The following is a 22,842-nucleotide window of genomic DNA, read 5'->3' as shown; positions in this document are numbered from 1 at the left end:
ACCAAAACTCCCAAAATCAATCCCAACCTTCCTTTTGTGGTCATAAACCTTGTGTTAAAATTTCATTGATTTCTATTCACTTTTACTAAAGTTAGAGTGCGAAAACTAAAAGTATTCGGACGACGACGACGACGACGACGACGACGCCAACGTGATAGCAATATACGACCAAAAAATTAAAATTTTTGCGGTCGTATAAAAACTACAAAATTTCCTTAAAATTACCAATTTAGTGGCAGCAACCCAACAATGGGTTGTTAGATTCATCTTAAAATTTCAGGGCTGATAGAATGTTACCTTAAGAAAACTTATACCTCATGTCAGATTTGCTTTAACTGCTTTGGTTTTTGAGATATAAGCCAAAAACTGCATTTTACCCCTATGTTCTATTTTTAGCCATGGCGGCCATGTTTTTTGACGAAATAGAAAATAAAACACAAATTTTATTCTAAATACCATAAGGATCATTCAGCTTAAGTTTGGTTTGAATTGGTTAGGTAGTTTCAGAGGAGAAGATGTTTGAAATAGTTTACACCAGACGGATGACGATGGACGCTGACGACGACGGACGCCAAGTGATGGCTAAAGCTCACGGTTCCGAAGCTAAAAATGTAAGTATGTACAGTGGACAGATGCGTGTTACAATATTGTTGCTAACATTTCTATTTGTGTTAAAAGGGAAAATCCCAACCCGGGTTAATTTTTTTCAAGTGTGAACTGGGGTAATTAATTTCGGGTTAATTAACCTGGGTTTGACCCTGTGCAGATTTTAAAGTGTGAACACGGTATTAGTTTCTAGCAATAAATTTTCATATCACTTGACTCCGCTGAGAAAGGAAACTATCAGTCAGCTAGATCAAAGGAAAATTTCGTAAAATAGCAATAAATATATTTAATAATTGTAAGGAACATATGAATTTCATAAAGCTCATTCTAAAGGCTCTTTTGCAGCCAACAGTTCTCAGATATGACTTACCATTCTCAGCTTATTAAGCTCTGCCAGGCCAACCAAACATGAATGATCACAAAGACAGTTCTCAGATAAGTCCAGTTCTTCTAAGCTATTTAAATCATCTATACCTGCAATATATTTACGCTCATTTGTATATACATGTATGTACATATAAATTCTTACCTTACATAAAAGTAGGTTTGTTAATCAAATAAATTTCGATTGCCTGCCACGGTGATAAAAATGAAAATATCTTAAAAAGTGTCTTATGCTAAAGTTATTCTGCCAGAGTAGAAACTGTGATTGCTCAAAATTGGGACAGAGATTTCTACTTATATTGAGGAGTTTCTGAAAGGATGTATTTTAAAGGGAAAATATTTTAGAGGGGATATACTTTTCGCTTTTAGACCATTTTATTGAAGGTTTGTGACAAGTTTTTTGTATTATCAGGGAAATTTAAACCATGAAGTCCATACTGTTGCAGTTGTTTTATCATTCACTTATCATCAACTTCAAAATACCTTTTTAAAGTCTTTCATTAAGAATGATATACATGTAGTGTGAATGTGACAAAACAAATCCACTGGAAAAACCTGCCATGCTGGATTAACAATTCTGACATTTACAGAACAGTTAAATTCCATAAAAAAAGTTAGGTATAGAAAAGAACCAATATGGAAACTGAAGGAGTAAAATATATTTTCAGGCAAAGTTGACTTTAAAGGGCTTTGAATATTCTCCTTCAGTGCCTTTTGGTCATTTATTTTCAGCTTAATCATTCAAATGTTAATTACTTCAACTTCAACGTGGCTCATTCCAAAAACAACTGTTAAACACACACGTTTATAACTAAGAAGTGACAACTACCCCTTTTGCATGCATTACAAATAATCTATGACTAGATACAATACCTTCTATATTATCCAAGTTATTATTTCGTAGAACTAATGTCTTTATTCTTGATTTTGTTGTCAGTGAAAAAGATGGAATGCTATCTAATCTGTTAAATCCTAAATTTACTCTTGTAATGTCTGGCAAATGCTGTTAGAAATACAGGATATGAAAATTACTTGTTATAAACAATATTTCTATTTTCATTAATAATTTTGAAAAATATAGGAAATATCATACATGGTAGACATCTAAAACATGCATTGTGTTAGTCAAAGCGGCTCAACATTAACAAATTTTTAGATGGAGAGTCAATATTGCTGAACATCACTAAATGACATTACAGCTTAAAAATGTATGTTTTAATACCATCAATGAAATTATAATGAATTACCTTAATAGTTTACACAACTCAAAGGTCAATATACATGTATAAAATATGTGAATATATAGTTAATTAATTTCATCCTCTGATCTATGATTACAAATGTAGTTCATTATTACATTTGCTTTCAAAAAGACATTAACATTAAATGAAAATATTTTAAAAATAAACTCAAATATATACATTTGTGAAGATAGGTTCTTAACCAAAAAGCTTTTAACATATTTATTTGTCTTATCAGATCAAATGAACCTTTAGTGCTAGATGCATGATTTATTTTAAATAGTTGGTATTGGCTTTGAACTAGCTTTCAGTAATTGTGAGTACACTCAGATCTGTATTTAGTGTTTTTTGTTTGTTTGTTGGAATGTATGAGTACCCTGCAAAAACCAATTTGTGTTTTTGTTAGATGTATTTCTGCTTTGTATAGATTTATTGAGATAAACTCTTTTCAACTGATTTTTAAAGTCTGTTATTATGTTGCACTGTTTCACCACTACCCCATTTTAGGGGAGACTTTTTTGTTGTCATTTCCAGGCCTTTTATAGCTGACTAAGCAGTATGGGTTTTTTCCATTGTTGAAAGCTGTACATTGACCTATTGTTGTAAATTTCTGTGTCATTTGGTCTCTTGTTGAGAGTTGTCTCATATACAATGTATACCACATTTTCTTAATTATACATTTTATGGTTAAAATCTGCAATGACAGTACGATAGCTATGAAACATTCTATATCTTAAATAAGAATTACCTCTAAATAATTTTCTGTTCTCTCTAAATCATTATGACTTATGTCTATTACTTCTAATACAGGTAACAGTCTCTGAAATTAAATGAGTTTTAAAAATATATTAATGCAACTCATATCCTGTCACAATTTTCATAGAATCACTTTAAAATTTCTGTATTTACCTTAAAGGGAAATTCCGCGATTTTTGACTTATCATCTAATTATGTTCATCTTAACATAAAAAACACATTTGCAAAGTTTTAAATTTATATTCCTTCTAATAACAGAGAAAATCAAGTATATGTAAATTTTTTGGTTGAATTCTCGAGTGGATCGTGACGTTTTAGCCCGATTTGTTGAATTCTGGGAAAAAATAAAAACTGTTTAACTCTTATAGCTTATCGACAATATACGTAATTAAAAGCGCACAGCTGACGAATGGTCGTAGTTATTAACCACAATATAAGAATGAACGAAAATGAATATGCATATACCGTTTTGTATTGATTGAATTAAACTCCTATAAAATTATCTCTAGTAAATGTTTTCGAATAAATTTCATTAATTATTATTGAGATTTTTTTCATAAAATATTTATTGAACATTTTTACTGATATTGAACTGAAAATATTTCAGTTCTATTTACCGTTATTGTTTTGATAATCATTTCAATGCAACTAATGTGTGAGCAGAGTGTGTATATTATTTTGTAAAGGTCACTGTATATTTCTCGGCTTGAGGTCAATTCGTTTACCTTGTAGCTATTTAGCCGCAGGTGTGAGTTCAAGCGTACATAGGTATGAATGTTGTTATTTGGAAAGGATAAACAGAAAGGATTAGAAAGAGTATGCTGTATTTAATACACTAAGATTTAATACACGATGAGAATAAAGATACAATAATTAAATTGTGTAAATTAAGTGAAAATAAAATTCAGATTCATAATTCCGAAAGTGTATAAAAATAAAAGGAAACAATTTTGGATTACTTTCTTAGCGGCAATTGGCGTAAAGATTCAAATTTGAAGTAAAAATAGTAGTTTTAATCTTTAATAAAAACTAAATGCAATATTTCCCAATTTGATATACCATTGCACATCTGTTTGATATCATTGACTTTACCGGAATCTCTTAACTTGTATTTAAATCTGGCTGTTTAATGCTCATAAAACTATGGCAATTTTAAAGTTTTTTAATTGAAAAAAAATACAACATACAACATGCATGATTTTTTTTTAGTTTCTTTTTAACATTTCATTCTTACATAATTAAATTCATTTGACAATCATTTACACGAACTTTTTGTGTTTTTGTGAAAAGAATACCAATGATCTAAGCTAAGGTATTATTTTTTTTGAGGATTTTTGTACATTTTTTTTTTTAAATTCTATGATAACATTTGTGCAATGTTGAACATGATAGCCGTCATTAATCCAAATAAGTAATACAGTAGTTGTAATAAAACATATTTCAGTCATGCATAACTGATATTGACGAATTTAGAATAGTTCGTCCATACATCGTTGTTCTTGAAACAATCATTATTAGTATACATGTAAGTTTCCTGACGTATAAGCGCCATTGAGGATGAGCTCTAGAGAAAGCAGACTAGTAGCGTTTTGTTAGTTTGTTTGTTGGGAAAGGAGAGAAATGCAACCACTTGTACAGATAAACGACAGAATTACCATACAAGCATTTATAGTCAACACAACCAGAAAGAGTTCCCATCGTTGGACGGGGAATATGAAGGCTTCCAAGAATGAACAAGTGACATGTCTAACTCTGAACAGTTAGAAAACGGACTATCGACATCGACCGCTTGTTCTTGATATTTGAAACTGCATGCATATATACGTATACGTTTATGATAGTGATGAGTTCTTGCGTCTGACAAAAACTAAATTCCTTCATGGTTATATCTTGCCATACGTTTATATTGTTTTGTAAGGTGATTACTCAAAATCGTTATTTGAAGATGTAGATTCATTTCAATACAGAAATTTCGTCTATATATTAAGTTTCACAAGTGTATACCATGGAGAAGCTCTGAAGGTACATTACTCCCATTTTGTTTGGATGTGAACCATCCATGTTTACAGCAATATCAAAGAATAAGATGATGATGGTAGAAAGAACTATGGGCGTCATGTGGCAAATATTACATGCATATCGGACCATGAGTTGTCAATCTGTATGAAAAGATTTCCAATACAACCATATTATTGAGAAGGAATGTTTACATGCTATACTCTCATACTAGTATTACAGGGTTCTTGTGGCGTCCACCTTAGACACACATCTTTTTAACGATGTTTAAAAAAATGACAGAACTAATTTAATGTCATATTTCCCTTGAATACCAAGAAAGAAAATAAATCCCGAAATTAATTTGAAACTTTGATACTTAATAGTTTCCCAGCAAAATATTCACATCCCTTGGGGATAATTAGTGTTCGTCCAGTGGCATATATAACAATTGTGATGACGAATTCCTTCCTTTGTTCGAGAACAATCTTATTGAAATATAAATCTGTGATTTTACTATGTCCACAACTTCGATGAACCAAAGCAAATTATACATCGACCTGTATTTAAATCAAATTGGTTCTCTTCTTCTTCTTCTTGTATACAATAGTCTATCGATATTCGATGATTACATACTGTTGGCATACGTGGACTAGTCTTTTTACAAAACTTTTACCCAAATTTATTCAAAATATATGTTTTTTTTCTTATGTTCAATGTATACATGTATATATTTTAAATTGCGCTATAGTTCCGTAACTTTCTACCCAGTCGTATAAACGAATCGTCGACAAGTGCGTACATTTTTTTAAATCAATTTTTCTGGTATGTTCCAATCTGTCCTTCACTATTGACAATGAGTATATATTACATTTTCCCAAATTCACCCTTGGAAAAAATATTTAAATAGATTTTAATTTCATCAAATCTTAATTTTTGGGTATTATTTATATTTTTATGAATAATATTCTTTACACTAAAAATGTTATTTATAAACAAGCGTATGAGTTTAGACAGAGTTAGACAGAGTTGTATATTATACATCTGATAGTTTAGACAAGTTAGACAGAGTTGTATATTATACATCTGATAGTTCAAAATGGAAAGTTATAAGTTATCCGCCGTGTACACTGATCAATACCTGCAGAGGTGAAACGATGCATGAACTTGCAAGCCCGACAGGAAATCGCTTGAATACCTGGACGTGTCACCTCACACCCCTCACAATACCTTTGGAAGTAATACCTTTAGCCATGCTGGTGATCAGATGAGGGAAGATCAGAATTTATTTGAAAAAAGATTATTACTTTAAACAATTATGAACAAATTAGATTTTCGAAAACAATTTTCACGGAACACTTATTTATGATTTCAACTTTGACTTTTTACCTAATTCCAATATCAACAGTTTAAAAACAACAGACCATGGTAATTTAAAAAAATAAGAATATTTTCGGTATCAAGTCAGTTAGTCGGATAAAACAACCGTACGATTGACAAGATATCGACACGCAATTACGACTACATCGGTTACTGTAGTTTTGTTCCTTTGTGGTTTATAGACATATCGTTGTTATTAATCAGGAAAGAAGACAAAATGGCCGAACGCAGAGAATTGATACTCTAAATTTAAAATCGATGGTGATCGCTTATCTAGGGGAATAAAACTTTAATAACTATGAATTTGGGCATTTTTATACTGAATGAACATAATATCAATTTTTGATTTTTTTGCGAAGTTTCCCTTTAACAGTAAATATAATCAAAGAAATCCAACAGAATATATATAATATCATATAAGATTACAACAATAGAATATGAAACAGAGAAAAAAATCAGTACCGTTTTGATTACAACAATTTTTATATAATGTATCACTAAAACAAAAATTTGAATTAGAAGCTGTTTGGACACAATAGAGGAATATCAATTTCAAGTCATTTTATTTGCTATGACTGCATGCATTCTATACATTTGTACATCCATCTAAATGATTTTTTTATCTGCTATACATTGGAAATTGGGATGAATAAAAGAAGTAATTTAAAACATTTTCTTTTAATTCATATACAAATGTATGCAGTTTCACATGCTTTAGTTGCTTGCAAGATTTCATAAAATATCATACTATTGCCCATTTACTTCTCCGCAATCAGACTGAAAGACTAATCCTGTTTCCATGCTCTTTTTCTAGTAGCGTTGAGTTCCTACAACTTTTCTGTATCTTTAAGTATTTTTGTGTTAATATACCAAGGAAATAATCTATCCTGTGGCCCCAAGAGTTTAATGTTTATTTCATTCAGCACAGTTCTGGTATGTACGATGGTGAAGTCATCATCATAATGATTCTCAATGTCATAAAGGTTTAACCTTCTGTTTTTAAAAGAACATTTAGTAGAGACTTTCAGTTTTGTTTGCTTTGATATTCTAAAGCAAATTAACAGAAAGGGCTGTTCTAAAGGGGCTTCAAGAGAGAGGGCAAAATATGAAATTAGAATTCATGACAATAGAAATATGTCTAATATTGTTGAAGACATCTGTTGACCCCTAGATATTTTTTTCTCTGATAAGTATTGTTGTCATGCTCTCTCATTGACATTTACCCAACATCTGTATTTTGTCATGGATACGAAATAATTTCAGAAATGCCATCAAGTTAACTTACCAAAGATGAGTCTAATTTGAGAAATGCCATCAAGTTAACTTACCAAAGATGAGTCTAATTTCCTTATTCCATTATAACTTAAAAATATAGATTTTATACACGGCCAGGACATTGGTGAACTTTGATCTCCTCCACAGGCTTCAAAAAGATCCTGAAAAAATATTGTACAATTATTTCTGTGACAATCACTACAAGATATTTTCACAGGATTAAAATTTTATTGATCTAAATTAGGGCTATTCCAGAAAAAAATGTATGGGGGGGGGGGGGGGGGGGGGGGGGTTGGAAGGCAGTTTTTGTCAGCACCCGCCACCCAGACAATTGTAATTGAGAATAATAGTGCATTATAGTGTGAAAAGTTGCTCTGATACCCATCACCCATGTATTATTAATACAATGTGCCTTCCAACCCCTCCCCCATACATTTTTTTCTGGAATAGCCCTTATATCAAAATGAATCAGAAATATTTTAAATTCTATCAAATTTATCTTCCTACTTGGCATGAAAACAGTTATGCATGATGTAAAATTAACTTCTTTTAAACATACAATTTATAGTTTACAATTATTCTAAAAATATGATTTTGAAATTATTGTTATACATTGAATTATTATTTATCTAAATGTACAATATATTTACTTGTAAGGAATTAAGGCATCTTGAAACAATAATAATTTTTATTTGTCCCCGTAGCCTATGTAGTCCTTCTAACATATGAATGGGGACTTTCTTCAGTTCCAGGACTTCAACACTGCGAAACCTGGATATCAATATTGGACCTTGCATAGTTGCTGTACTGTGTGTTATCTGTAAAGGAAATAATTATTATTGTTTGTTATTACAAGTCATGGTCCATGACTATAGTGTGGGTATAAAATGTTGAAATATATTTGCCGTTGGTTTAAAAAGACACCAAATAAAGAAAACAATTTATTCATCCTTAGGTAGCTGTCACACAATAACATATAGAACATATTTAAAAGAAGTTCTACTCGTGACCAAAAATAGAGCTTTTTATGCAATTATACTAGCCAATGAATTTACATGAGCAAATTTGTTGTTGAATGAAAAATATATTTTGACCATTTTGTGCCAAAATTAACATATGCATGTATTTAAGGGTCGTGGAGCACATAGTATGCTTATTTATGCAGATTTTTTTAGAAAACAAGTGTTAATTTTAGAAGTCGGTGAATACCGGAGAGTTATGTGTTGCTACATGTACAAGACTTTCAACATTGGTTGACATTTGCCATGTAGGTGATATAAGTGTACAATTCATAATATGCACAGTTCTTTTGTAGTTAAAAGAGAGCTGTGAAAATTCACAAATTTGGTTGAATTTATTTATTAGGATTTTGAATTGGTGCCAGATGTAACTGAACAACACAGTTTGTATGACCAAGCATTTTTACATAAACCTTTTTCTTATGCTAAATTACTAACTAGATATCATTTAGAAGAATTTTTAAAGTTCATATTTGTAGAGACAGATGCCAAAATATTAAAATTACTGAATGCAAACATATAGCAAGCACATTTTTTCACCATACTTATTTTTGAAATGAAGAACAGAAGTAAAAGCGCTGTTCCTTTTTGTTTGCTTTTTTGTTTTATATGTACTGATTTTGAGTCATGGATAGATAGATACATGTATGATAAGATATCCCATATCCTTTTTTTTTCTATTAGTACAGGATTAGATATTCTAACTTGATAAAAAGAAAAAAGATCATAATAAATAAAACTTAAGAGTTAATCTACAATAAATTGTTTAATAGCTCTAGAAAGCAGAATTAGCAGAAAGTCTTCAACTTATTTGTCAGAAGGATATAAAAGCTTGAAATTATTATTTGAGAAAAAATCTGAATCTTAATTCTTTTTAATTATCTCTAAGGTTTAGTTTGGAGTGTACAGATTTGATACATGTATATGATAAAGGCACATGTACATATATTTCCCTAATTCTTATTCAATTAAAATTACACATTGATTATTTATATTTAACTAATTTGAGTGTGGTTCATTTGATCTCAGTTCTTCATTGGTAAGAAATCTATCATGATGTTAAACTTTCTATTGTGATGCAAAGAAAACAGGCAACAATGCCTGATGACTTCACATAGAAGAACACATATTTTTGCAGGTGTTAGAAAAGAAGGATTAAAATTGTGCGCATATCGTCTAAAAATCTTTAGAGAAACAGATTCCACCACTAAATCTCATGCAACACTATTTATCATCCACTTCTAACAGTTAAATATAAAACATTTAAAACGCTCTGCAAGCCTTGTGTTTTAAATTTGAAATTTAACTGTCTCCATTGGATAAATATCACCCTCGATGCAGCAATAAAATCTATATTATAGATACATTTAGATTAAGATGAAATTTGTCCTGCAAAATACATATAATGAACATACTGAATGCATCCATTGTATTACCTTAAGTGAAATAGTCTTTGTAATAAAATCATGAAGGTACTGAACGTTAAACTTCCATTTCTGCATCTGGTCTCTGTGTGACCTATTACGACTGGGCTCATTATTTTTGGCATCGCTGTATCGTCTGAAGGAAACATTTAGTAAAGACAAGGACTGTGTAGTAAGGCTTAATTTACTTTCACCATTTAAAATTCTGTCACCTGAAATTAGGATTACAAAAGTATATATGTTATATATGAGAGTACAATAAATACAGTTTTGATAATTTTCTCTAAATTAGTAGACAATGCGATTTCATAATAAGAATCTTGCTCTTCTGTTACATATGTCACTCATCTTTAACATCCCATGTTAATATTAAAGAGAGGATTGTGAGGGTCATAGTGGTACACAGTCTGCACCAAAAACTTTTTCAACTACTAGTCCGAAGATCAATATCCTGACATTTTTCTTATTGGTCCAAACAAAGTTTTGCAAAAACTTACTAGTCCAAATGAAATTTTACTAGTCTGGGGCATCGGACTAGTGGTTAACCGTGCAGACTGGGTACATGTCATGTACATTGTATGATGACCTGAGAGATATGTGACTGGATTGCTTCTATTTAAATGTTGATACTTAGCCAGTCCTAAGTAGTTGAGCAAGGAAAGGACTTTAAGTTTTTTTTAGCTGATTAGGTTACTGCACTAACTTGAAACAGTTAAGACAGATGTCCTTAAAGGTCGAGTCTCGGAAGAGAAGATTTGATTTTCTAATAACATGAATAACAATCATGATCTCCAGTTACAATTAAATGTCTCTATTAAAATCAAATTTATATAATCAGTCCAATAGAACTTCAACAACAATAACTAAGAAACAAAATTATTAACACTATCTATAGTATATTACCATTTTTTCTGAGAAGTAAAGCCAGTTGATTGACTAATTCATATTCTTTTCCTTGCATCTCTTCAAGGGAAATACATGCACATTTGATCTTGAGTTTAAAGCTGCGTAATGTGGAGAAATGTAATGTTTATATATATTTATGAGGATACCAGATATTATTCAGGAAATGTACATTTGAAGTTTGTCTGTACAGTGTAACCGCTACGACAATCTAATATCCTGTCAGGTTGTTATTCTTCTAGTTTACTCTCGTACAATGTTAATGAAATGTAAAATATGTGTTTTTTAATAAATTAATTGAGTGTGATGTGTAATAGTATGTAAGCTATTTAAAAATCCACTTCTAAGGGCATGTGACATCTTAGTTTTGCATTTATTTTGATGCGTCTAACCGATACAGATTCCTATGGATCTCTTTAATGTTTTGATTTATCATTTCAGGGTCAAGGTCAATTTGATGATTTGTTGATGATTTCGTAATACACGCTGTCGGTATATAAAAAACAAACAAAACTTAAACATTCTAGAGTCCTAGTGGAGATCGAGATGGCGGAAAATAACACGAAGCCTGGTAAGAACAGTCTAGCCCACCATGAAAAGCAGTTTTGAAACTTTCATTAGATATGATGTGGGTTGAAAAGTCTATTTTAATTTTTATAACTATAAGACATCAGAGGGGGTCTCATTGGGGGATTCTAATCCTGGATCCCGCTTACTGTTTTGTCAGATTCCCATATCCTGCTTATACTATTTACGTAAGCAATTCTCATTTTTTTGTAATTTCCAGTGTCCCGCTAGACTTCATTTTCTGTTTTCACAGAACAATAATTTGTATTTCACATGTCATGCTTTCAAAAAAATGGCAATCCTGCTCACACTTAAACCCCAATTCTCAGATCCAGACATCCTGGCATTTAAATTTTTCAAGGGGTGATGCAGATAGGATTCCTCTGGATTTTTCCCACATCAGTCAAGGATATTAGAAAAATGTAACATACATGAGGGTAGTAATGCCCTTTAACTTCAGGCATCAAACAGCAGACTTGGGGTAATTGTAATTGTAATCGTTAATCAGCTGTAATTGATTACAATTTTTCAAGTAATCAGTGTAATCATTAATCAGCCAAAAATCTGATTACATGTAATTTAATTTAATCAATTACTTTTCAAAATACCCTGTAATCATGATTACATTCTGATTACAATGAAAAAAATCTAAAATTGTGTTTTTGGTCATTAAATGAACCTCTTTGTTATTCATATTTGATAAATTTTAAACATATTAAAATGGTTTGGTTACTTTAAGCATGTCTACTTCAGTAAAAAAAATAAACTGTTACAGTATTGAAAAGTCACCATTAGCCTAAGCAGAGACATATATATATAATACAATTATTTACCTTTTATCTTGGTAAAAGATATTGTACGTAGTACGTACATGTATATTCATCGTTTTATAATGATCTTCATATTAATATTTGATAATAACTGTTATATATTCAAGTAATACTTTTCTTTAACCCTGAATTATAATCTTTTGTTAATTTTTGTGATTTTTGTCAACTTTGAATTGACAGGTAGGAGACTAATTAAGGTTTGTTTTTATTTCATCGTCATGCTCCAAAAATTACTGTTAACGTCATTTGGCTAGAATTTTGACTGTTATTAGTCATGAAGGTACCCCTATTACGACCCTCATACAGTACATTTGTTATTGTGGACTAAAAAATCAAAGAACTGTGATAAAATATGTATATTGTATGTAACATGTTTCAGAGCCAATCAGAGGTCCAATATATGATATATACATCATTATTTTGTTCAAATAGTAGATATTACTGAATCTAGGTCCGTTCACCCTGATTTATGTTCGCCCTGATACCTGTTCTCCCTGATACCTGTTCTCCTATGGCCAGGGTGTCATTCGCCCTTATTTAATATATTTTTTTTTGCATTCAGTTTAATTGCAGAGTGTTCATTATTTAAACAGAGTACATTAAAGTTTGCTTAAAAGTCGCTTAATATTTGTATTGCTGCTACCAAACAATGTCAATAATTATAATTTCCTTTCATCTGCATATATAGTAGAATACAGGAATGGCAATGTATTTATGAATTGTTATTTATCTTTATTCATATTTTTAACAATTTGAATTAGTCTGGTCAGTCAATTTATGCACTATAATAATAAATGAATGTATGAATCCGTTTCATGATTTACGTACATGATTGTTTTTTTTCTCATTTCAACTTCCAAGGTGACTAATTCATCAAAACAACATGTTGTTTTATTATTAATTCATCAAAGACATGCAATTATGATTATTACAATCAGTGAGAATTATTATTATGAACAACTAATTGCTCAAAACAAGCCAATATTCTGCCATTAACTTAAAAATATTTCCATGTATTTTCATGAATTAGAGAATTTATACCATATAAATATCTGAGTATATTTAGTAAACTTTAATTAATAACCATGATAACTGTAATATTAATATTTTTTAATAAAAGCAAGGATTTGTATAGTAAGATACAAACCTTTGATAAAAGTAATGGGAACGAATCCAGGGTGAAGGAACTCTATGCAGTCTATGGGTGAATGAACTCAGGGCGAATGGATCCGATATATATATCACCAGTACTCAGAGTAAAACAAAGTTACAGTCAAGTTCATGTAATCATTGAATTATTCAAAGTAAAAGAGTTTGATAATGTAAGTTTTGGTATGGCACAGGTAGTAAACATTATATTTTGATATGCTCATTGAATGCATTTTATCAGTTACCTTAGCCATTCCTTGTTGAGTAAGCATAATGTTAGCCAAGGCTCTGCATTGAAGACCGTACTTTGACATATAATGGTTTACTTTTACAAATTGTGTCTTGAATGGAGAGTTGTCTCATTGGCACTCATACCAAATCTTCTAATATTTATAAACAACAAAATATATTGCTCCATTTCAGAACCCAGGTATGAACCAGTTTATCTGGATCGCCCACCTATAGAGCAATGGATGGCTGAAGAACGGGAAAAAGCTTGGTTAGAATACCAGGAAGCAAAGAAAGAGTTTCCAGAGTTGACCAAGCCAAACAGTAGACCAATTGAATTTATGGTTCCGTATGTAGGTAAGATCTTTGTATGGTATGAACAAATGATTAGGAAGAAAAAAATTAAGTTCTTTATAATTTAATTCTGGCCTCTCACTTATAGACTGGTGGATTATGTGAAAACTTAATCGGTTGAAAAATTATATTTATGAACATTATTCTAAGATTTTTATGTAGAAAGGTGTTAGAAATGGTAAACATCAACAAGACAGTTTATGTAACCATCAACCAACACCAGTAATAATCCAAAAGACATCTTGTTCACATAGTATCAGGGTGTCAATTCTTCATCATACCAAAATATCAGTGTGATTAATTAGGGTTTACAACATAGCTGTTACAATAGAGGGGTAATTTTCTTGTGATTTTGTTTGCATAGCTTCTATTACTCCTCTATGGTTGTAAAAAGAACCTATTCCCAACAAAAACATGAAGAATTCATTTAAAACCATGAAGTATTTTAAAATTATTAACCTACCTCATCTTTTTGTGCACCTCTTACAATAAGAAGATGTTTTCCCGTTGGTCTGTTAATTTTATGGATATATTTCCATTGATTGTAAACATGTATATAATTTACAGGTGGAAAATAAAACAATAATAATAAAATTGCTGATAAAATTATGTGATAGGACATATACAATATCTTTGCCTTTGAAATAGCAACCCTTTGATATTTTTTTTTTTTAACAATATTGTGTGTTGTGAAGGATTATATTTATTAAGTTTATGTGCCCCTTTGGACCTCATTTACATTTCTTGTTCTTGTATTGGTTAAATATATTATCATGGAATTTTTCAACATTCCTCAATTTGACTTTTCTTTTGTTTAAGGGCTTCCTGTAGCAGGTGGTTTGTTTATTTATGCCATGTGGGGACTGAGGACGAGAAAACTGGACCTTCCTATGTATTTAATTCACACACGTTTGGCTGTTCAAGGAACAATTGTTATGAGTTTTGCAGCTATAGGAATTGGACAGTCAGCTAGACATATTTTAAAGACATACTTTAATATTGGAGATGGAGCAATAAAATGGGGAAAAAGATAATAAATTGTAATTTTTGTCTCTCATCAGACAGCTATTTTAAAGAGTTAACAGTCAGAAAATGATCAGTTTTGGTTTTGAATGAAGATAAATATGGTTTCTTTAAAGCTTCAATAAGTCGTGGCATTTTGACAGAATTTACTGTATGTGATGAAATTATTTTAGATTATGGAACTATGTATAACCATGGTCTGACGTGTGAAGGCAGTGATAGGAAATATAATTAAACCTCATATTGTATTTTGAAAAGTGTTCAATATACTTTTAATTTTCATATTAGTTACCGACTTAACTAAGGCAGATAACTCTAAAAAAATACAACTACAATTATGCCTTGCCTGTGATATATACATGTATGTTGTTTAGAAATAACTTAAAGCAAAATATTTGTAAATGACATCCAATGTTTGGATGTCATTTACAAATATTTTGCTTTAAGTTTTAAGTGTTAATTTTGAAACAATGTTATGTTAACATAGAACTTCTGAGATATTTGTCATTGTAGACAGATAATTGATCACACTCCATTATGACCATATACCTTATTTGTTTTTAAGGAGGTTAAGATTTCATTGTGTAGATCACATGCTTTCTCTATTTTATGGGTTTTTCCATACTGGTAATATGGATTCTGGATGCAAGACGAATAGATTTGATACTGGAATATCAGATTTCCTAGATTTATTTTATTGAATTTGCTTAATGTTGAGATATGTTGACAAGTGAAAGGGTTTTAGAAACTTCTATTTCAGAAACTCTCAGCAGTTAATTGAATATTTTTTTCAGTTTGAATTATGTTGTTACCACACTATTGATTAAAAGTTAGTACGGTTGAAATTACTCTTGGTGTACATGTTTTAAATGTGAATTTGCAAGATTTTTGAATCTATAGTTTATTTGTGTTTCATAGAATTTATTTTATATCTTGCCCATTTATTGAGTCATTTTTCTGACTAAAACATTATGAGAAAGAAGTCATGTTATTTGGACAAACAGTTATTGATTTACAAAGCCACTGTAAATTTACATGCATTCTTATGTTGCATTTTAAGCAATTAATTAAAAAAAAAAATAATGTGTATATGTTTTTGTGGTAAGTTATTTTATGTATGTAAATAATGTTGAAAAAAATGTAGAGATGCAATTATCAAACATTTTAAACGTGTTACTTTTAAACTATGCTTGAATAAACAATCAAATAACATTCATTTTAATCTTGAAACTAACACTGTAAGACAAACAGTCACCTGCTATATTGACTCAACCTTATTGTTAGAGTTATAAATAATAGAAGCAGAGAAAATGACTCAATCACAAAACATTAATGGTACAATTAATGTGGTCAGAAGGACATGTACACATCAAAATCAGATTTATATCTTAAAAATATAGTTTATATTTTATTTATATTATCTGATAAACTTATCTCATCTTTAGATCTTCACATAGATCAATCATGAATGAATGATGAAAATTAGTTGAAAGTCAGACAAAATTAACCTACAATCTTATTATAAACCAAATATACTTAACCTATTACTTATTAATGAAAAACTGACAACATTACATAAACTAAATGAGCAATGAAAATGATGTTTGATGAGACCCATGTTAGTATGTATGTCGATGAGACACATGTTAGTATGTATGTCGATGAGACCCATGTTAGTATGTATGTCGATGAGACCCATGTTAGTATGTATGTCGATGAGACCCATGTTAGTATGCATGTCGATGAGACCCATGTTAGTATATAAGTCGATGAGACCCATGTTAGTATGTATGTCGATGAGACCCATGTTAGTATGTATGTCGATGAGACCCATGTTAGTATGTATGTCGATGAGACCCATGTTAGTATGTATGTCGATGAGACCTATGTTAGCATGTATGTTTGATGAGACCCATGTTAGTATGTATGTTGATGAGACCCATGTTAGTATGTATGTCGATGAGACAACAACCTAACATCTTTGTCATGATCTGGTTCCTGGTTAGTATGTATGTCGATGAGACAACAACCTAACATCTTTGTCATGATCTGGTTCCTGGTTAGTATGTATGTTGGTGAGACAAAAACCTAACATCTTTGTCATGATCTGGTTCCTGGTTAGTATGTATGTCGATGAGACAACAACCTAACATCTTTGTCATGATCTGGTTCCTGGTTAGTATGTATGTCGATAAGACACCAACTTAACATCTTTGTCATGATCTGGTTCCTATGTATGTCGATGAGACAACAACCTAACATCTTTGTCATGATCTGGTTCCTGGTTAGTATGTATGTCCATGAGACAACAACCTAACATCTTTGTCATGATCTGGTTCCTGGTTAGTATGTATGTCGATGAGACAACAACCTAACATCTTTGTCATGATCTGGTTCCTATGTATGTCGATGAGACAACAACCTAACATTTTTGTCATGATCTGGTTCCTGGTTAGTATGTATGTCGATGAGACAACAACCTAACATCTTTGTCATGATCTGGTTCCTGGTTAGTATGTATGTCGATGAGACAACAACCTAACATCTTTGTCATGATCTGGTTAGTATGTATGTCCATGAGACAACAACCTAACATCTTTGTCATGATCTGGTTCCTGGTTAGTATGTATGTCGATGAGACAACAACCTAACATCTTTGTCATGATCCAGAGGCGGATTTAGAGGGGGGGCCCAGGGGGCCCGGGCCCCCCCTTTTTGGGAAAAAATTTGGTTGCTTATATAGGGAATCATTGAAGCGTGACTGGAGCGGGCCCCCTCTTAGGTCAGTCAGTGGGCCCCCACTTATGAAAATTTCTGGATCCGCCACTGTGATCTGGTTCCTATGTATGTTGATGAGACAACAACCTAACATCTTTGTCATGATCTGGTTCCTGGTTAGTATGTATGTTGATGAGACAACAACCTAACATCTTTGTCATGATCTGGTTCCTGGTTAGTATGTATGTCGATGAGACAACAACCTAACATCTTTGTCATGATCTGGTTCCTGGTTTTAAAACTTAAATCAGTGTAGGGGAGTAAAAAATTTGTTCTGAAACACAAAATCCAGTCTTAGAATGTCAATGTTTCTTAAACAATAAGGAATGCTCTAAATTAAACATTTAAATATTTGATTTGAAATGTAAAAATTCTTTTAAACCATTCCATAATAGCAGGTGTACACCTTCAACATATTTGCGATTTGGTCATGTGAAGCTTCAGGAGTCTGGTATGAAAACTAGGAGGAGTTGAATACAAAAAACTTGTGTCTCTTATAAATTTTTAGGAAAAATTAGAAAAAATCCTGATACACAGTTTCACTATGAAGACTTTACTACATGTATCACCTAAGCTTAACATTAGCAATGTTCTATGATAATGAAGTAATGGTCAGATGGACCAGGTCAGACAGATATGTACACCTTACAATCATTCCATAATATAGTTGGCCTGTTGTTTATAGTATCTGATGAACTGACAAAATTACCAAAACTTATCATTGATGAATGAACCATGAAATGAAGTCAAGGTCTATAATACCTTTCAGATGGCCATGTACACCTTATTATTAGCTCACCTGGCCCGAAGGGCCAAGTGAGCTTTTCTCATCACTTGGCGTCCGTCGTCGTCCGGCGTCGTCCGTCGTCCGTCGTCGTTAACTTTTACAAAAATCTTCTCCTCTGAAACTACTGGGCCAAATTTAACCAAACTTGGCCACAATCATCATTGGGGTATCTAGTTTAAAAAATGTGTTCGGTTACCCGGCCAACCAACCAAGATGGCCGCCATGGCTAAAAATAGAACATAGGGGTAAAATGCAGTTTTTGGCTTATAACTCTGAAACCGAACCATTTAGAGCAAATCTGACAGGGGTTAAATTGTTTATTAAGTCAAGATCTATCTGCCCTGAAATTTTCAGACGAATCGGACAACCGGTTGTTGGGTTGCTGCCCCTGAATTGGCAATTTTAAGGAAATTTTGCCGTTATATGGTTATTATCTTGAATATTATTATAGATAGAGATAAACTGTAAACAGCAATAATGTTCAGCAAAGTAAAATCTACAAATAAGTCAACGTGACCGAAATGGTCAGTTGACCCATATAGGAGTTATTGCCCTTTATAGTCAATTTTTAACCATTTTTCGTAAATCTTAGTAATCTTTTACAAAAATCTTCTCCTCTGAAACTACTAGGCCAAATTTATCCAAACTTGGCCACAATTATCTTTGGGGTATCTAGTTTAAAAAATGTGTCCGGTGACCCGGCCAACCAACCAAGATGGCCGCCACGGCTAAAAATAGAACATAGGGGTAAAATGCAGTTTTTGGCTTATAACTTAAAAACCAAAGCATTTAAAGCAAATCTGACAATTGGTAAAATTGTTTATCAGGTCAAGATCTATTTACCCTGAAATTTTCAGATGAATCTGACAACCTGTTGTTGGGTTGCTGCCCCTGAATTGGTAATTTTAAGGAAATTTTACTGTTTTTGGTTATTATCTTGAAAATTATTATAGATAAAAATAAACTGTAAACAGCAATAATGTTCAGCAAAGTAAGATTTACAAATAAGTCAACATGACCGAAATGGTCAGTTGACCAATATAGGAGTTATTGCCCTTTATAGTCAATTTTTAACCATTTTTCGTAAATCTTAGTAATCTTTTACAAAAATCTTCTCCTCTGAAACTACTGGGCCAAATTAATCCAAACTTATCCACAATCATCTTTTGGTTATCTAGTTTAAAAAATGTGTCTGATGACCCGGCCATCCAACCAAGATGGCCGCCATGGCTAAAAATAGAACATAGGGGTAAAATGCAGTTTTTGGCTTATAACTCAAAAACCAAAGCCTTTAGAGCAAATCTGACACGGGGGTCAAATTGTTTATCAGGTCAAGATCTATCTGCCCTGAAATTTTCAGATAAATCGGACAACCCGTTGTTGGGTTGCTGCCCCTGAATTGGTAATTTTAAGGAAATTTTACTGTTTTTGGTTATTATCTTGAAAATTATTATAGATAGAAATAAACTGTAAACAGCAATAATGTTCAGCAAAGTAAGATTTACAAATAAGTCAACATGACCGAAATGGTCAGTTGACCCATATAGGAGTTATTGCCCTTTATAGTCAATTTTTAACCATTTTTCGTAAATCTTAGTAATCTTTTACAAAAATCTTCTCCTCTGAAACTGATGGGCCAAATTAATCCAAACTTATCCACAATCATCTTTGGGGTATCTAGTTTAAAAAATGTGTCCGATGACCTGGCCATCCAACCAAGATGGCCGCCATGGCTAAAAATAGAACATAGGGGTAAAATGCAGTTTTTGGCTTATAACTCAAAAACCAAAGCGTTTAGAGCAAATCTGACAGGGGTTAAATTGTTTATCAGGTCAAGATCTATCTGCCCCGAAATTTTCAAATGAATCGGACAACCCGTTGTTGGGTTGCTGCCCCTGAATTGGTAATTTTAAGGAAATTTTGCTGTTTTTGGTTATTGTCTTGAATATTATTATAGATAGAGATAAACTGTAAACAGCAATAATGTTCAGCAAAGTAAGATTTACAAATAAGTCAACATGACCGAAATGGTCAATTGACCCCCTAAGGAGTTATTGTCCTTTATAGTCAATTTTCAACAATTTTTATAAAATTGTAAATTTTTACTAAAATTTTCCACTGAAACTACTGGGCCAAGTTCATTATAGATAGAGATAATTGTAAGCTGCAAGGATGTTCAGTAAAGTAAGATGTACAAACACATCACCATCACCAAAATACAATTTTGTCATGAATCCATCTGCTTCCTTTGTTTAATAGTCACATAGACCAAGGTGAGCGACACAGGCTCTTTAGAGCCTCTAGTTGTCCCATGTACCAATCATAGCTGAACTATTGCTATTAGTATTTGGAAAAACATTGACCAATGAACCTTGAAAATGAGATCAAGGTCAGATGATACGGACTAGACCGACATGTTTGCTTTACATTCATTCCATACACCAGGTACAATTGACTTATTGCTTATAGCACTTGAAAAACAGACCAAAACACAAAAACTTAAGTTTGACCAATGAACCATGAAAATGAGGTCACGGTCAGATGAAAGCTGCCAGACTGACATGTACCCTAACAATCATTCCATACACCACATATAGTTGACCTACTGCTTATAGGATCTGAGTAACTGTATTAATCATTTGACTTTGACATTGAACACTTGTGCATGAAATGAGGTCGAGGTCAGGTGAAATCTGTCTAGTGGACACATGGGCGTTACAAGGAATCCATATACCAAATATTGTTATCCTACTACATGTACTACATTATCCTACTACATTATCCTTCGTTCCACATATACAATGTAGGCAACTCTCCTCATAAAAAAATAAAAATACATTTGTGTCTGTATTTTTATCTGTATTTTATTTTTCATTTACATGTTGTACTGTACGTTAAATCAATCATCCTTAATCTGAACAATAGTTGTATGTGTGAGTGTACGCGAGTGGGGGAGAAAGCTTTTTATTTTTACTTTATGTGATTACATGCTTGTTATGAGCCCTATGATTAGGAAATAAAATATCTTTATCTTATCTTTATCTTATGTACTCATAAATTCATAAGTAAAAAATTCACATGACAAAAAAACCCTTAATTTATTTTCAAGCATTTGCTAAACCATGAAAATTAGGTCAAGGACAATGAACAGATGACAGACAGAAACTAAGGTATCTGCGTACAAGGTACAAATATTCAGGGGAACTTCTGAAGCTTTATACAAATTGATTACAGCGGTGCAGACAGATAGTAATACCAATTGTGTCTTGTCTTCACGAGTTATTTTTTGTGGTCTGTAGTAATCTTAAGTTTATGTTTAATTTCACTGTCACAGTTTAAAGGAGGGTGGAATGCCTACAAATATATACATGTACCACATTCTTTAGGTGTCTGTCCCAAATCAAGAGCCTGCAATTCAGTGGTTATGGTTTTATGGTTCGTTGGAAACTGTTCTTTATTGATTTGTCATAAACTAGATTTCCTTTTCTTCTTAGTTTGAATAGTGTCACATTTTGTCATGTCAGAACCCTTTATAGCTGACTATACAGTATGGGCTTTGCTCATTGTTAAAAGCCATTTAGTGACCTATAACTGCTTAATTCTGCTGAAAGGTTTTTTCAGTATCCGGATATGGATAGTAAACTGCACATTGCCAGAAAACAAAGAAATAGTGATGGCAACGTTAAATACATTAATAAAGTAATGCAAATAGACAAGAAATAATAAAAAATAAATTAAAAACATTGATTTACAAAATTTTAATCTGCTAACCGAGTCCCTGTGATTAAAACTTGATCTGCAACTTGTCATGATAAAACAATACACCAAATATCAAATTAATATCTTCAAGCACCAAGAAAAAGTGGAAAATTGATTTGCTGGACTGACAATTAGACAAAGAGACAGATGGAGTGAAAACTTAAAGTCCCTTTCGACCTTGTTGATAGGGGACTAAAAATATAAAATGGCAGAAATATTCACTATGATAAATTGTCACTTTGGTATGGACCTTAGTGGGTTGGCTTACTACAATTATACTAGAAGTAGTCTATAAGATGGTATAATCAACTAAAATAAATCCTTACAGTTTGTTTTGTATGAGGTACAGACCAAGCGATATCCTTCTAATTCAGAAACTGGATT

The 22,842-nt window shown here is 31.9% G+C and overlaps 1 protein-coding gene and 1 long non-coding RNA gene across 2 annotated transcripts in view; one reads left to right on the top strand and one right to left on the bottom strand.

The window, feature by feature from the left end:
* Positions 1–11,121, bottom strand: part of LOC143064473 (uncharacterized) — a 54,780-nt gene extending 43,659 nt beyond the window's left edge. Inside the window, exons 1-7 of the mRNA XM_076237317.1 lie at positions 10,984–11,121; positions 10,093–10,292; positions 8,288–8,455; positions 7,691–7,798; positions 2,980–3,051; positions 1,864–1,993; positions 977–1,080 (exon numbers count right to left, since the gene is read on the bottom strand). Coding sequence (XP_076093432.1) covers positions 977–1,080; positions 1,864–1,993; positions 2,980–3,051; positions 7,691–7,798; positions 8,288–8,455; positions 10,093–10,292; positions 10,984–11,041 — 840 coding nt within the window. The 5' untranslated portion in view covers positions 11,042–11,121. The remainder of the gene's footprint in view (positions 1–976; positions 1,081–1,863; positions 1,994–2,979; positions 3,052–7,690; positions 7,799–8,287; positions 8,456–10,092; positions 10,293–10,983) is intronic.
* A 69-nt stretch (positions 11,122–11,190) lies between these two features.
* On the top strand, positions 11,191–16,346 carry LOC143064474 (uncharacterized). The gene is made up of 4 exons (XR_012975259.1): positions 11,191–11,209; positions 11,425–11,554; positions 13,953–14,114; positions 14,931–16,346. It is a non-coding gene; the product is annotated as an uncharacterized LOC143064474 (long non-coding RNA).
* The last annotated feature ends 6,496 nt before the right edge of the window (positions 16,347–22,842 follow it).

This window comes from Mytilus galloprovincialis, chromosome 2 (assembly GCF_965363235.1).
Source record: "Mytilus galloprovincialis chromosome 2, xbMytGall1.hap1.1, whole genome shotgun sequence".
Classification (NCBI taxonomy): domain Eukaryota; kingdom Metazoa; phylum Mollusca; class Bivalvia; order Mytilida; family Mytilidae; genus Mytilus; species Mytilus galloprovincialis.
The sequence above is the reverse complement of the archived record's forward strand: the minus strand, read 5'-3'. Positions and strand labels throughout refer to the sequence as shown.